Raw genomic sequence first — 16,034 nt, 5'->3', positions numbered from 1 at the left:
GCCTGCAAACAGAATCATTTGTCAGACTTAGGAACCCAAACCAACTTGGGTCCCTTGTCGTCATAGAATGGATGAACAAGAGATCTATTTGCCCATCAGGCAGCACATTTTTCTTCTTCCGGGGACCAGGTCCGGCAGCCTTTGGTTTATTCTGAGCATAGACTCTGTTTTTTTTTACTAAAATATAGCTTTGCAAGAGTCCTTGTAATGACCAATATTACCACAATGAGTGCAAAGCCAGTTATCAGGCACAGAAACATACTTGCTATAAGGATTATATGGGGTTTTGGCCTTTTTATAACCAAGACCCTATTTACCAGCATTTCCTAGGTACATAGCAGCAAACTCATTAGAGAAAGTGGTCCTATGAAGTGACTCGTCGAGTTCAGTTTTCACACAACTTAAGTCATCTTGAAGTTGCTCATTCCTTTCTAGTGCAACAGCTAGATTTGTTTTAGCCTTTTTGAGTTCATTTTCAAGTTCAACGTGAATGTCATTTGCCACCTGTTTTCCTTTAGTAGGAGTGTTTATCCATTTGTTCATATGACTAACATACCGGGAATTATCCATAGTTAGTTCTTCAGATTGTTCTTTCAAATCAACAACAGTGACCACCAAGTCATCTCTTACTTCTTCTAGCCCATCAATTTCTTCTTTTAAGAGAGCTTTCTCATTGATAAGACTATGATAGGTATAAATCAGCACATTTGTAAGAGATATTAATTTCTTTTTAGAATAGCTTTTTAGATTATTCTTAACATCAAAGAAATTAACCTCTTCATTCTCGTTCTCCTCTTCACCTTCAGATTTAGCCATGAGTGCAAAAATGGACTCATACTTCGCAGGTTCATCTTCAATCGCCATTATGGAAGTATCCTCTGTCTTTTCATTTTCAGACTCACCGGAGGAGTCTCTCCAAGCAGCTAAAGCCTGCTTCACCAGGTTATCAGCAGCATCTCTTCTGTTAAACTTCCTCTCAGGGACCTGGTTCCTCTTCACACCCTTGTCTGCGTTTTTATATTGATCTTGTTTGTGAAGAGGACATTCCCTGATGTAATGTCCAGGCTTCCCACATTTGTGACATAAGTCATATTGTTTGAAGTTTTTGCTGGAACTTTTCATTTTAGAGAACCCACCATTTTTACGAATCATCTTATGGAACCTTTTTGTAAGATAGGCCATATCAGATTCGTCATCACTTGAATCACTTCTAGCAGCTTTAAGGACCAGTTTTCTCTCCTTTCTTGGCTCTTGCCGTTCAAGGTCCTTCTGCTTCTTCAACTCACGAGTTTTAAGGTTTCCAATGAAGTCATTCATAGTCATTTTCTCCAGATCATGAGCTTCATTTATAGCATCAACTTTACTCTCCCAAGAACGTGGTAGAACAACAAGTATTTTTCGAATTCGCTTGTTGACTGGAATGATTTCTCCAAGAGAATGAAGCTCATTGATGATAGATGTGAAACGAGTGTGCATATCCTGAATTGACTCACCGTCTTTCATCCTAAATAGTTCATACTCAGTGGTGAGTATGTCTATTTTGGACCTTTTGACTTGGGAGGTTCCTTCACGAGCAACAGGGCTTCCCATATCTCTTTTGCAGTCTCACAAGACGAAACACGGTTGTATTCATCTGGTCCAATGCCACACATCAAGATCTTCTTAGCCTTGAACCCTTTTTCAATGGCTTTTCTATCAGTCTCTGATTATTCCTTTCTAGGTTCCGAAACTGACTTTCCAGTCGCCACGTCAGTCTTTGTTAGAATAAAAGGACCATCAAGAATGATGTCCCATAGCTCAGAATCCTCAGCTATCAAATAGTCACGCATTCTCGTTTTCTACCATCCATAATACTGTCCGTTGAACCTTGTGGGCCTTGTGCTTGACTGTCCTTCCTCAAAGTTTGGTGGTGCAGCCATAATGAGAGATCCTTTCTAGGTGTAACCTTTTTAGAAAGAACCTGCTCTGATACCAATTGATATAAACTAAGAGTCCACCAAAACAGATAAGGGACGAGGTACCTTATCTGTTCCCTACGACAGAAAAGCAGTAAGTAAATAAGCACGATATTTACGTGGAAAATTCCTTGCACAAGGGATAGAAAACCACGACCCACCGGAGTAGGATTTCAACTTTACTAAACGAGCAATGTTTCAGATTACAAGCCCTTTGTAACCTAGGAATTAAACTCTTAATCCCTCCCTTTACAATAACTCTATTGCAATCTAAGTCCTTAACTAACTCTAGCAAAGACTTCACTGATTCAACTAACTCTAGCTGAACCCTAATTCACCATAACTATCTCTAGTTAGGTGTTTAAACGAAAAGCTTGTAAAAAGCAAATACCTACCAGACCCTTCTTGAGAGAAGTGTAGATTTACAATACTGAGAACAAAAGATAAAGACTTAAACAACCTAGGACTTAAGACATCTTCAGTCTAGGGATCTGGTCCTTGGAGTTATTTAAGCTTGATCTTGAAGGCTCTGAGAAAACAGTGGCGGCTGCTTCTTTCACACAAATGAGAATTCTTTCTTTGTAAGTGCTAGGTTAAACAATGCCAACATGTTGTATATATAGGGAACCAAAAGAGGAGCATGTTAGAGGCATGTGACCATGGATAGTGACTTTACAAAGGCCTTTGGCTTTTAGCAGACATGCAGTTGTTGCTCACCGAGGCAACCGTGTGTCGAATGCAAAGTCTTGTTGTTTTATAGCTGTCGTGGTCATACAACGCCCAGGGAATCTCATCAGGGACCTGGTCCCTTAGCGAGTATGTCAACCATCAAAACTATGAAATGTTTGAACTCATCACTCGTGAATAATATTAGCAATATGTTATAATCCTTAAACGACATCCAAATTTTCACCACTACTTGCATAAATACTAACATTGAATAAGTTGTAAGGATATTAAAATAATCTAAAATAGTAAACTTGTGAAAGAGAATCTTGATGTAAAATGTGGAAGGAAGGTAGGCAACGTTTATGTAATAAACTATCTTGCGGATAGTAATATTTTTACCCTGTAAAAAGGGTTTCATGAAAAAATTTATCCTCGAAATTCGATGTATACTCAAGGCATTAAATTAAATTTCCTAAATTTTTATATGACAAAAACACAACTCAATTAAAAAAAAAATAGAATTGCATTGTATGTTTTAAGAAAGAAGAGAGACAATATTCTTTAATATTGGTGGAATGAAGATCTGGCGCCATGCGTTATAAGAAGAAGAACTTTTCTCATATATTTTATTCACTTCAAGTGAAAGCTTTTAATAAGAAGGCTTTAGTTTTTAAAGCCAACGAGATAATAGTCAAAATACCCCCCAACGTTTGACCAAAATGCCAACTACACACCGAACCTTTGCGGGGGTCCTATTACCCCCCTGGACAAATTTTTTCAGTAGCAAAATGGCCACTTTTTTTGCCGATGTGGCCGCTCAATACCGCCAACCCCCAAATATTAAATGGCGGTTGTCCACACGCGCCTGGCCCACGTTTAAGATCCTTAATAAAAATGAGAGATTTTTTTTTTTTTGAAGAAGAAGAGTAGATGGATGGAGGAAGGGGGAAATTAATAAAAAATGGGGCAAAATTAAACACGTGGCACGTGGGCCGCGCGCGTGTGGACAACCGCCATTTAATATTGGGGGTTGGCGGTTAAGATTGCCACATCAAAAAAAAAGGCCATTTTGCTACGAAAAAATTTGTCCAGGGGGTAATAGGACCCCCCGCAAAGGTTCGGTGTGTAGTTGGCATTTTGGTCAAACGTTGGGGGGTATTTTGACTATTAACGGTTGAACAAACTTGAAGAAACACGTTTGAAAAGTTATTTTGCTAATGTGAAAGAACACAACCATTAAAAGCATTTTTTTATATTTATTTTTTATATAAGTAGAATATTTAGGGTATTTAGTTTTTTAAATAGGAAGGATATTTAGAGCCTGTTTGGATGGGCTTAAAAAGAAACAGCTTATAAGCTAGAAACAACTTATAAGTCAAAAAAAAGATAAGTTGGGGTAACCCAATAAAAAAAAATAAGTTGGGGTAACCCAACTTATTTCTTTTGGCTTATAAGCTGTTTCCAGCTTATAAGTTGCTTTAGATAAGCTAAGTCAAACGGCCCAATTAATTTTTTGGGCTTATTTTAAGCACAAAATGGCTTTAAGTTGGCCAGCCAAACACTCAAAAAAGCTGAAAACAACTTATAAGCAACTTGTAAGCCAATCCAAACGGGCTCTTAGTTTAATTATAAGGGCATTTTAGTAATCTAACTTTTGACTAAAGGGCTTCATGCTTGTAATATAGGGCAAAGGTGCAAATATACCCCTGAACTTTGCGATTTAGAGCAGATATACCTCCCGTAATAAAAGTGGTGTAAATAATACCTCCCGTTATAAAAGTGGTGTAAATAATACCTCCCGTTATAAAAGTGGTGTAAATATACCCCTGCCATTACAAAATGGTGCAAATATACTCTTTTTGCTGACGATTTTTTTTTTTAAAAAAAAATCATTTAGTTTATTTTTAATTTAAAAAATTACCACATGGCTTTAAAAAAAGGGAAAAGGCTCAAATATGTCATCCAACTATCGGAAATGGCTCATTTATGCCACTCGTCAATAGTTTGGCTTATTTATGCCATCGAACTATAGGAAATGACTTATTTATGCCATCGAACTATAGGAAATTGCTCATTTATGCCACTCATCAATAGTTTGACTTATTTATGCCATCGCATGTTAGCAAAATGACACATCCATGCCATATTTCATGAAAGCTGATTTTACCATACCATATATGACACGTGACCTCCAACTAGATTATGGTTGTGGGTGGGTAAGGTGTATGGGTCGGATTTTTTATTAATTTGGTATTTAAAATTGGGTTAGTTTAATCAAACGATGTAGACCTCTAATTGGAGGCCACGTGTCATATCTGGTATTATAAAACTGGCGTTAATGAAAAATGGCATGGATGAGACATTTTGGTAACGGGCGATGGCATAAATGAGTCAAACTATTGATGAGTGGCATAAATGAGTCATTTCCTATAGTTTGATAGCATAAATGAGCCATTTTCTATAGTTCGATGGCATAAATGAGCCAAACTATTGACGAGTGACATATAAATGAGCCATTTTCGATAGTTGGATGGCATATTTGAGCCTTTTCCGTTAAATAAATTTAAAAAAAAAAAAAAAAAAAAAAAAAGGTCTACCATTTTTTTTTAGTAGACATATTTTTCTAAAGCCCCATGGCATTTTTTTAATTAAAAAATAAGGTAAATGACTTTTAAAAAAAAATCCGTTAGCGAAAAGGGTATATTTGCACCATTTTGTAGCGACAGATGTGTATATACACCACTTTTTTAATGGGTATATATCTGCTCAATATCGCAAAGTTGAGGGGTGTTGCACCTTATCCCTTTAATAATGTAGATAGATAAAGTATTTGATGATTAGTGAAATAAATACAATGATCGACAAAATATGTGTTTTCAATTTCCTTCATAAACGAATACGAATTCTTCAAAATTGCAAATATTATAAAAAATAATTAATATAGCTACTTTAATAGTTCTGAATAATTTGGGATTAAGCAATTATATATTTTAATTGATATATTCCATTATAAAAAAATGTAGCATATAATTCAGACGAACGGAATATGACTTTTTAATGTAGGTTAATATAATAGGAGTGTTGTAAATATTTGTTAGTGGATGTCCCCAAGGACTTGGCTGTCACGACCCAATCAGAGGGCCATGATGGGCACCCAGAGCTAGCCTATCGAGTACCTCAAAACGTACATCTTATAGTCATATCTGAGTGGGCCGTAAAGTTAACTCATAAATATCATATGTGTGTGTGTGTGTGTGTGTGTGTGTGTGAATGTACATCATCAAACTGTGCCCATATATATAAGAGTCGACATGGCTGACAAAGGATATATCAAAAACATAGACCGAGGAGGTCCTAAAACATCTAGTTGTACACATCTGTCTACGAGCCTCTACATAGAATACATAACGTAGTAAGGATGGGACAGGACCCCACTATGCCCATATATACACAAAAGAATCATACCACTCTGAACTGCAACTCCAGAACAATGGAGTGCTCCTGGACCAACGCTGAAAGGGCAGCTTAAGGATCTGTGCCGTCTCCCTGTCTACCTGCGGGCATGAACGCAGCGTCCACAAATAAAAGAATTTCAGTACGGACAAAGTACTGAGTATGTAAGGCATAAGAGAGACATAAGAAAACTATAATGTGAGTGAATGCCAACCTGTATGTCTGAACTGTCCCTAAGAGAATATCACGTATGTAATTTTTATACATCTAAACTGCTTCTGAGGGCTGATAATATGCATAGATAATGTGCATGCATGCATGAGGTCATACATATACATATATGCGTATATAACGTCTGTCAAGCCTCTGTGGGCATCCCATCATATCGTATCGGCCGGCATCATCATCATCATCATCATTATCATCATCGTATCATCATATGACCAGCTAATCAGGTGGTAGTGCGTAGATAACACCGTTACCTTCCCCATACCCTATACATATATATACATAATACATAATATACGCGCATATAGCGCTTGAGGGTTCTCGAGTCTGTATATGCATATGTGTGTATATATAAGTGCAATGCAATGTATAAAACATGATAGGAGTACAAGTGACTCTAAAGACCAAACTGGATCTAAGCAATATTTTTTGAAGATAACACTATGGATCATGAATCAAATGGATCATTCCTAACTCTAAGAGTAGAACCATTATGGATTAACGTTACGTGTACGTTTGGTTCACAAGGATCATGCCAAAAGAAAGAAAGGGATAGTCTTACATACCTCGTCATCTCCTTACTAATCAATGGCTATCTTCCCGAGTTTGCAAATCTACATTCAAGAGGATTCATACTAAGGTCAAGCCATTGAGACTCTCATAAGGTCAACTAAACTAATACAGGAGCTAATGAAAATCGGACAGCATTTCTTTTATATCTTTTACTTCTATCAATCCTCCAAACAACACCCAAATTCCATTCATAATCAACAACTACAACACAATACCTTATAACTTTCCCTACCATAATTTATTTCACTTTTATGACTTATTAACCTCCAAATCAACTTAATATAAGTAATAAAAGGAATAGCATACCTTATATTTGAAGAACTTCACTCACACAATCTTGTTTTTAAACCAAATCCACCATAGCTTCAACTAAATGCAAGGACCATCATCTTAGGGTTTTAAAGCTTGATTTAGCTTAGGAGTTGTATGGATAAGTAAAAATGGTAGAGAGAGCTTGAAGAGTCTAGAAAAGTCTGATTTTTGTGTGGAAATAATGACCCAAGTCATGGCTCCTTTTAATTTATAAAAGAAGGAAATTTTCCACCGCCTGTAATTCGACAGCAAGGTCGATGATCTGTCTACCATTCAACAGTCCGTTGACTTGCAATCGTTGAATGGCGACAGCCTCTGATTCTCAGAGGGTTGTTCGACGGTCCGTCGACTTACCACCGTCGCGTTGCCCAATTGTCACACTCAGTTTCTTTTAGTTTGTGCAGCTTCCAATCTTCCCGATACTTGTTGAACATAACTTAAACTCCCATATACGTGGAATAATCATGTAGAACCTCTTATGACCTTGACAACAACTTCACTTTCTAACTCCACGTCGGTTATCTTACCGCGAAACTCAACGTATAAAATACGGGGTGTAACATTGGCCAACAACTCAGACACCAAGTAACGTGGCCACCAAGTTTCCTTCTTAAATGGCGTGGCCGTCAGGCATATATTTTTCCTTAGAAATAGTGGCCATTTGTAGAATTGGAATATACAATCAGTTCCTCTCTATATACTTCTCTCTGGTGCATTTACTTTATAGTCTTTATTTAATAACACGTTATCAGCACTAGACTCTGCTATCTCGAGCAAATACCTTGAAAGCCTCGAAGGTATTGACTTTTTTATTCTTAATTAATGGCGAATCTTTCTAAACGTGAATTTGTTGCCTTGAATATATCTGGCAAAAGCTACCTGTGTTGGATTCTTGATGCTGAAATGCATCTTGATACGATGGGTCTGCAGACACCATCAAAGATAAATATCAGGCATCAAATCAAAACCGTGGCAAGGCAATGATATTCCTCTGCCATCACCTTGAAGAGAGCTTGAAAATGGAATATCTCACTGTTAAAGATCTTCATTTTAAATCTAACTGTGCGTATAATTCCGCCATGTTTAAAATTATTTCTCAGTTGAAATTATATAGTGAAAATATCACTGATCATGATATGCTGGAGAAAATATTCTCCACTTTTCCTGCCTCGAGTATGCTCATGCAGCAGCAATACCGAGAAATGAGGTTCAAGAAATATTCTGAACTAATTTCACATCTTCTAGTGGCTGAACAACATAATGAACTATTAATGAAAAATCATGAAAGCCGACCTACTGGTATTGTCCCATTCCCTGAAGTAAATGAAGCAAATTTTCACCATTCTAAGCGTGGAAGAGGTCGTGGCCCCAGTTGTGGTCATGGTCGTGGTCGAGGAAGAAATTTTAATCATGATTCTCGTCTTGCACCAAATAATACCCTTCACCACCAGCAGTGTAAAAAGAAGGATGAAAAGCATGAAGTTGTGCAAAAGAAAGATTCAGAAAATAAATGTTACCGATGTGGAGGAAAGAGGCACCACTGATCATGTACCTGTCGTATGCCAAAGCATCTAGTTAAGCTTTATTAAGCCTACCACAAAAAGGCAGAAAAGAATGCCGAAGTAAATTTCATTTCTGAAGATAATGTTGAGCCCGTGCATCTAGATGTAGCATATTTCTTTGAACATCCTGAAGGAAAAATAGATCATCTGATCGGTGATGGGTCTGTAATAATTTAGATATTTTCATCCATGTTGTTACTATTAGCTATAATAGTTATGTAAATAAAGTCTATGTAATGCTTTGTTTAATAATAATATCTACTTCAATGTTCACTTTGACTACTCTTTCATTTTGAAGAATATATGAAAATTTCTCAAATATCATTTGGGTCAATGACAATTCATGAAGATATTTGTGTGATTGATAGTGGAACAATGTATGCCATATTCAAAAATGAGAAATAATTTTCTCACTTGCTTAGAAAAAGGGGAAATGTTAGTACAATTTCTGACAATTCGAAATTGATTAAAGGCTTCGGAAGAGCTACTATATTTCTGCCTAAGGGGACGAAACTTGTTATAGAAGATGCATTATTCTTCTAAATCCCCAAGAAACTTGTTAAGCTTCAAAGATATCTGCTGTAATGGGTATCACATTGAGACATTAAACGAAATAAATGATGAATATCTTGTCATTACAAAGAATGTCTCCGGCCAGAAATATGTTTTGGAGAAATTACCAACTTTGTCTTTAGACCTGTATGCAGAAATTAGTATAATTGAAGTACACTCGATCGTAAACTAGAAGTTTAATGATTCAAGTACTTTTGTGCTTTGGTATGACCGAATAGGTCACCCTGGATCAATAATGATGAGATGAATTGTTGAAAATTCTAATAGGCATCCACTTAAGAACCTAAAGATTCTTGAAAGTGGTGAATTTTCATGTGCCGCTTGTTATCAGGTAAATTGATAGCTAAGCCATCACCAATGAAAGTTAACATTGAATCCCCTGCCTTTCTATAGCGTATACATGGGGAAATATGTGAACCTATTCATCCACCTTGTGAGTCATTTAGATATTTTATAGTGTCACGACCCAACCCCGTAGGCCATGACTAGTGCCCGAGCTGGGCACTCGTACACACCTGCTAACTGTAATCAGTATACGAATAACTTAAACATACACGAAAGTCGGACGTCGTCGCAACCTGTCACATGCAAACACATATACTGCACAATAGCCGGCAAGGCTGTCGTAATATACATAATATGTTCGAACATATGTACACACAGCCGACAAGGCTGCCATGGCGAACGGGACCGCCCAAAACATAAGTCATACGAACACAACTGAACAGAACTATACACAACCCACATATATGTCTACAGACCTCTAGGAGTCATAACAGAATCATATGACGGGACAGGGCCCCGCCGTACCCCTGAATAGACATATACATATGTAACAGAAGAGTCTGTACCAAAATATGGGCTCCTGAACAAGGGAGCACTCCCAGACGGCAGAATGGATGTCCTACGCTGGCGGATCACCAAAACGATCGTCTGTACCTGCGGGCATGAAACGCAGCCCCCGAAGAAAGGGGGTCAGTACGAAATATGTACTGAGCATGTAAAGCATGGAATACAGTAAATAGAATCGTACTAAAGTGAGGAATATGGAACATGAGTACAGTAACCAGAAAGCCACCGAGCTTACCTTTAAAACATAAATCATACATGCCCATATCATATCCAAATCATTATGGGACTTAGCGATCCAATCAGACAATCATTCTGCACTTGTGTATACATGTAGCGTGTCCCGGCCCTCTAGTGAGGGCAACGGTAAGTAAGATCATATCATCATCATATGTGTGCATATAGCGTGTCCCGGCCCTCTAATGAGGGACTCGGTGTATAGCGTGTCCCGGCCCTCTAATGAGGGACTCGGTGAATAATATAGTAGAGCTGTGCACGAAAACATGTCCTGGCCCGGGACTCAGTGAAAGATGTAACGACCACGCACGAGCAGAGTAGTAAGTAACCACATACACCTAAATCATCATTTCAGATCCACAGATAAATAGACAAATCAACATTACTGACTCAACAGAATGATCACGAACCCTCATCTAACAGCCCAATCAATAGTCAAATCATGTTTCCTCCGAATGTCACTCGGGAACATACCAAATAGAACTTTAGAAATCATAGATACGTATCAAAACCATATGAAGTGACTTATGGAAGTCAAGAACATAATCATCACTACAGGCTCGATAGATAAGTAACCAACACTCGAGGGTCAGACGATAGTCACATTAGGTTCTTTCCCAAATGCCGTCAGACTCAAACGCGGGAAAGTCTTGGGCCCACGAACAGGTATCAAACCAATCCGAGCCCGCCTATGAAAGTTAGAGACGTTATACACTAGAGAACCTTCTACGAACATATCGAGGCGATCCGAGCCCTTTTATGAAAGTTACGGTTGTTCGTAGTTACGGAATCCTTTAAGGACAGAATTCTTTATATAACATTTGATGTCCAAACACATAAAATCATAAGAACCTTAGTTCGACTACATTAAGAGGGCCAACATTAAGAAGCGAATAAGAATCATATACGGGCTCAGATCTTAAGAGTGGAGTCACCCCGAGGCTCGTATCGTAGCCTAGTTACCACTAAGACATGCTAAAAGAAAGAAAAGGTAAGCTTTACATACCTCGTTCGCCTCCTAAGCTAATCCAACTCCAGTCTCGGCTCCCCAAGGTCTACACAACGTCAATAGATATTGAACATTAGCAAAAGGCATTTAGGAATTCAATTCCAACTAGCACTCAATTCTACAGAAATTTGGGCAGCATTTCCCCTATAAATGCAGCAACCCCGAGATTTCAACTCGGCGAAATTCATCAACAACAATACCAACAACCACACTAACAACATCAATAATCAATTCAGAACGCATTCTAACGTTAATAGCTCTCTTCTACATAGTTCAACAACATCCCATTATATTTAATTCAACTACTTACATTCGAACCAACATCAATGCTTACGTATTCAAGTACTCATCTAAGATTATTTAAACAAGATTCAAGAACACTTTAAACACTCCGCAAAATATTCAAAACAACCCAAACAAAACTCCACTTCACCCGAAACCAACCCAAACCCGAGAGCAACAACAACAACAACACCTTTCCTTCTTCCAAATTCATGAATTACACCAACAATCCACACATTAACAATATTATTTGCATAAGTACAAAAACTACATAAGGATCACATTGGCCACTACAACAGCCCACGACACTTTCACCTTCAATTTGAATCATTAAACTTCCGTTATCAACATAGAATCCACACGACAACAACAACCAAAACGCTAAATAAAATTAATTCATTCTTGGCATACAAGATGACCCATATTCGGCCACCACACCACACACAAGTTTCATGATTTCCATCCATTTCAACCCACTACAACAACCAACATGCTAAATAGAATCAATTCATCACTCCCACACACATTACATATACACGGCTCCAACACAATACATACGGCCACAACATCAACTCCACACTTTCATGAATTTCATTCATTTCCACACTTCACAACATACACAAACCATGCATAACATATAAAAATGAAGATTGAACCTTACCTTCTTCACTTGGTTCTTCAACTTAGCTAGAGTTTGTTCTTGAACTAATTCTTATTCTTGCTACTCCAACAACCCCTCCATGTTATTATTCACCTTCTAAGGAGTTGAAATGCTTGAGGAAAATAATTTTTGATCAATTTTTCCTTGGACCTTGTTCGGGTAAGCTTATGGCCGAATGGCCCTTCTATTTTTTTCTCCAAGTTTCTTGAAATTTCTAAGTGTTGAAGATGAGAAATATGACCACTTAGTCATCCTTTTATCTACATATATTAGCCATCCATGTGGCCATGGCCCACACTCCATATGGACGGCCACATGGCCCCTTTAATTTCATGAATTGGCCACTTTTTATAATTCACTTTTGGTCCCAAATTTTTCCATAATATTCCATACCATTATAATCATAGCAACTTATACCTTGAATCAAATAAAATTCCCTACCTCGTGTCCCGGGATAGTCTTGTCCTTAGCTTTTCGTGGTTAACTCGGATTATCCCAACGTACGAAATACGGGATATAACATATAGTCCTAATAGACGTATCTTCAAGATGGTCTCATGTGTGCCTCTTATCATCTCTCAACATGGCTTTACGAAATTATTGGCACAAATAATACGCTTAAGGGCGCAGTTCCCAGATTATCCCATTAAGGCTATACACCTTGATAATGCCGGAGAATTTACCTCCCAAGCTTTTGATGATTATTGTTTATCAGTTCGGATAAGAGTTAAACATCCTGTAGCTCATGTTCATACTCAAAATTGTCTTGCTGAGTCATTTATTAAACGACTGCAATTGATAGCAAGACCACTACTTATGAAAATACGGTCGCCCACTACCGTCTGGGGTCATGCTATTTTACCCGCAGCATCTCTTATTCGCCTCAGACCTACTCATTATAATGCATACTCCCTGTCACAATTAGTATTTGGTCATGAACCAAATATTGCTCATCTCTGAATCTTTGATTGTGTTGTATATGTGCCGGTAGCACCATCACAGCGCACTAAGATGGGCCCCCAAACAAGGTTAGAAATATATGTTGGGTTTCAATCACCCTCTATTATTCGTTACCTTGAGCCATTAATGGGAGATTTATTCACTGCTCGATTTGCAGATTGTCGATTTGGTGGAATAAATTTCCCACAATTAGAAGGGAGAGAGAAGAAATCAAAAGAGAAATCACGTGGAAAGTTTCATCACTATCTCATTTTGATCCATGTGCCCCTATATGTGAACATGAGATCCAGAAGATCATTCACTTACAAAAAATAGCAAATCAAATGCCAGATGCATTTACTGAATTGAAAAGAACAACTAAGTCAAATATCCCTACAGAGAACGTGCCTATACGAATTGATGTCCCAAAGGGACAATCTACTAGTGTCATAGCCTCTGAATCTCATACACGCCTGAAGCGTGATAGGCCATTGGGTTCTAAGGATAAAAATCCTAGAAAAAAAATACAAAAAGTGATTAGAATGACACTATGAAAGAATATCATGTAGATATTCAAGATTTGATTAATCCTTATATTCCTGAAGATATCAGGGAAGCCGAGACTCAAGTAAGTAAAGAACTATCATTAAGTTCTTCTGGTCATGGGATAGATTTGAATCGATCGAAGATTATGATGAATAATATTTTTGCATATAATATTGTACTGAATATTATGAAAGACATTGAGGATCAGGAACCTCAATCTGTCGAAGAATGTCAACGAAGATATGATTGGCTAAAATGGCAAAAGGCAGTTCAATCAGAACTGAATTTACTTGCCAAACGTGAGGTTTTTGGACCAGTAGTCCAAACGCCTAATGGTGTAAAACTAGTTGGCCACAAATGGGTCTTTTTACGGAAAAGGAATGAGAGAAATGAAATTGTGAGATACAAGGCATGCCTTGTTGCACAAGGATTCTCTCAAAGACCTAGTATCTACTATGAAGAAATATATTCACCCGTTATGGATGGCATAACATTTTGATTAGTTTAGCTCTACATGAAAACCTTGAAATACATCTGATGTATGTGGTTACAGTTTACCTTTATGGCTCACTTGATAATGAAATCTCTATGAAAATTCCTAAAGGATTTAAAATGCATGAAGCAATTAGTTCAAAGTCTCGAGAGATGTATTCAATCAGATTACAAAGATCTTTATATGTTTTAAAACAATCAGGGTGCATGTGGTATAATCGCCTCAGTGAGTACTTGATAAATGAAGGTTATATAAATGGCGCCTTTTGTCCATGTGTTTTTATTAAGAAAACAAAATCAGAGTTTTGTCATACTTGCTGTTTATGTTGATGACATAAGACTTGGAAATCCAGAAAAGCTCCAAAAGGCGATTGAATATTTAATGAAAGATCTCGGAAAAATAAAACTGTCTTGGTTTGCAGGTTGAATATTTAGCAGACGGGATCTTTATCCATCAATTTTCTTATACCGAAAAAGTTTTAAAACGATTTTACATGGACAATGTGCATCCATTAAGTAATCCAATGGTTGTTTTCTCACTTGAAACGAGTAAAGATCTGTTTTGAGCTCAGGAAGAAAATGAAGAGCTTCTTGGTCCTGAAGTACCATATCTTAGTACAATTGGTACACTTATGTATCTTGCTAACGCAACAAGACCTGACATAGCGTTCTCTGTTGATTTTCTAGAAAGATATAGCTCTTCTCCTACACGAAGAAATTGAAACGGAGTTAAGCATATATTGCGATATTTGAAGGGAACTAGCGATATGGGTCTATTTTATGCTAATAATGTTAGTACAGATCTTGTTGGTTATGCAGATGCAGGTTATTTATCTGATCCACATAAAGCTCGATCTCAAACAGGCTATCTGTTTACATGCGGAGGTACTGCTATATCATGGCAATCTACAAAGCAGTCCATTGTTGCTACTTCTTTGAATCATGCTGAGATAATAGCTATTCATGAAGCAAGTAGAGAATGTGTGTGGTTGAGATCGGTGATACATTTGATCAGAGAAAGATGTGGCTTGAAGTGTGATACAAAAATACTCACAGTATTATATGAAGACAATGATGCATGCATAGCTCAATTAAAGGGAGGCTTTATAAAAGGAGATAGAACGAAGCACATTTCACCAAAGTTATTCTTCACACATGATCTCCAGAAGAATGGTGATATTGAAGTGCAACAAATCCGTTCAAATGACAATCCTGCAGATTTGTTCACCAAGTAGTTGCCAACTTCAACTATGGAGAAGATGATATTCAAGATTGGAATGCGAAGACTCCGACATCTAAATTTTGGTCTTCGTCAGGGGGAGTAAAATACGTGTTGTACTCTTTTTTCCTTAACCAAGGTTTTGTCCCATTGGGTTTTCCTGGTAAGGTTTTTAATGAGGCAACTCTCAAAGTGTATTACTCGATATGTGTACTCTTTTTCCTTCATTAGGAATTTTCCCCACAGGGCTTTTCCTAATAAGGTTTTAACGAGACACATCATCTATTAATGGACATCCAAGAGGGAGTGTTGTAAATATTTGTTAGTGGATGTCCACAAGGACTTGGCCAACAAGGAACTTGGACACTAAGTAACGTGGCCACCAAGTTTCCTTCTTAAATGGCTTGGCCATCAACCATATATTTTTGCTTATAAATAGTGGCCATTTGTAGAATTGAAATATACAATCAGTTCC

General features: G+C 37.5%; 1 protein-coding gene across 1 annotated transcript; it reads left to right on the top strand.

Moving 5' to 3' along the window:
• The first annotated feature begins 8,012 nt into the window (after nt 1–8,012).
• LOC132054133 (uncharacterized) lies at nt 8,013–8,734 on the top strand. The gene is made up of 2 exons (XM_059446194.1): nt 8,013–8,073; nt 8,121–8,734. The coding sequence occupies exons 1-2, from the start codon at nt 8,013–8,015 to the stop codon at nt 8,732–8,734; spliced, it is 675 nt and encodes a 224-aa protein (XP_059302177.1).
• Nucleotides 8,735–16,034: the final 7,300 nt, after the last annotated feature.

This window comes from Lycium ferocissimum, chromosome 4, assembly GCF_029784015.1.
Source record: "Lycium ferocissimum isolate CSIRO_LF1 chromosome 4, AGI_CSIRO_Lferr_CH_V1, whole genome shotgun sequence".
NCBI classification, from domain to species: domain Eukaryota; kingdom Viridiplantae; phylum Streptophyta; class Magnoliopsida; order Solanales; family Solanaceae; genus Lycium; species Lycium ferocissimum.
Note: the sequence above shows the minus strand (reverse complement) of the source record. Positions and strands in the feature narration are given on the sequence as shown.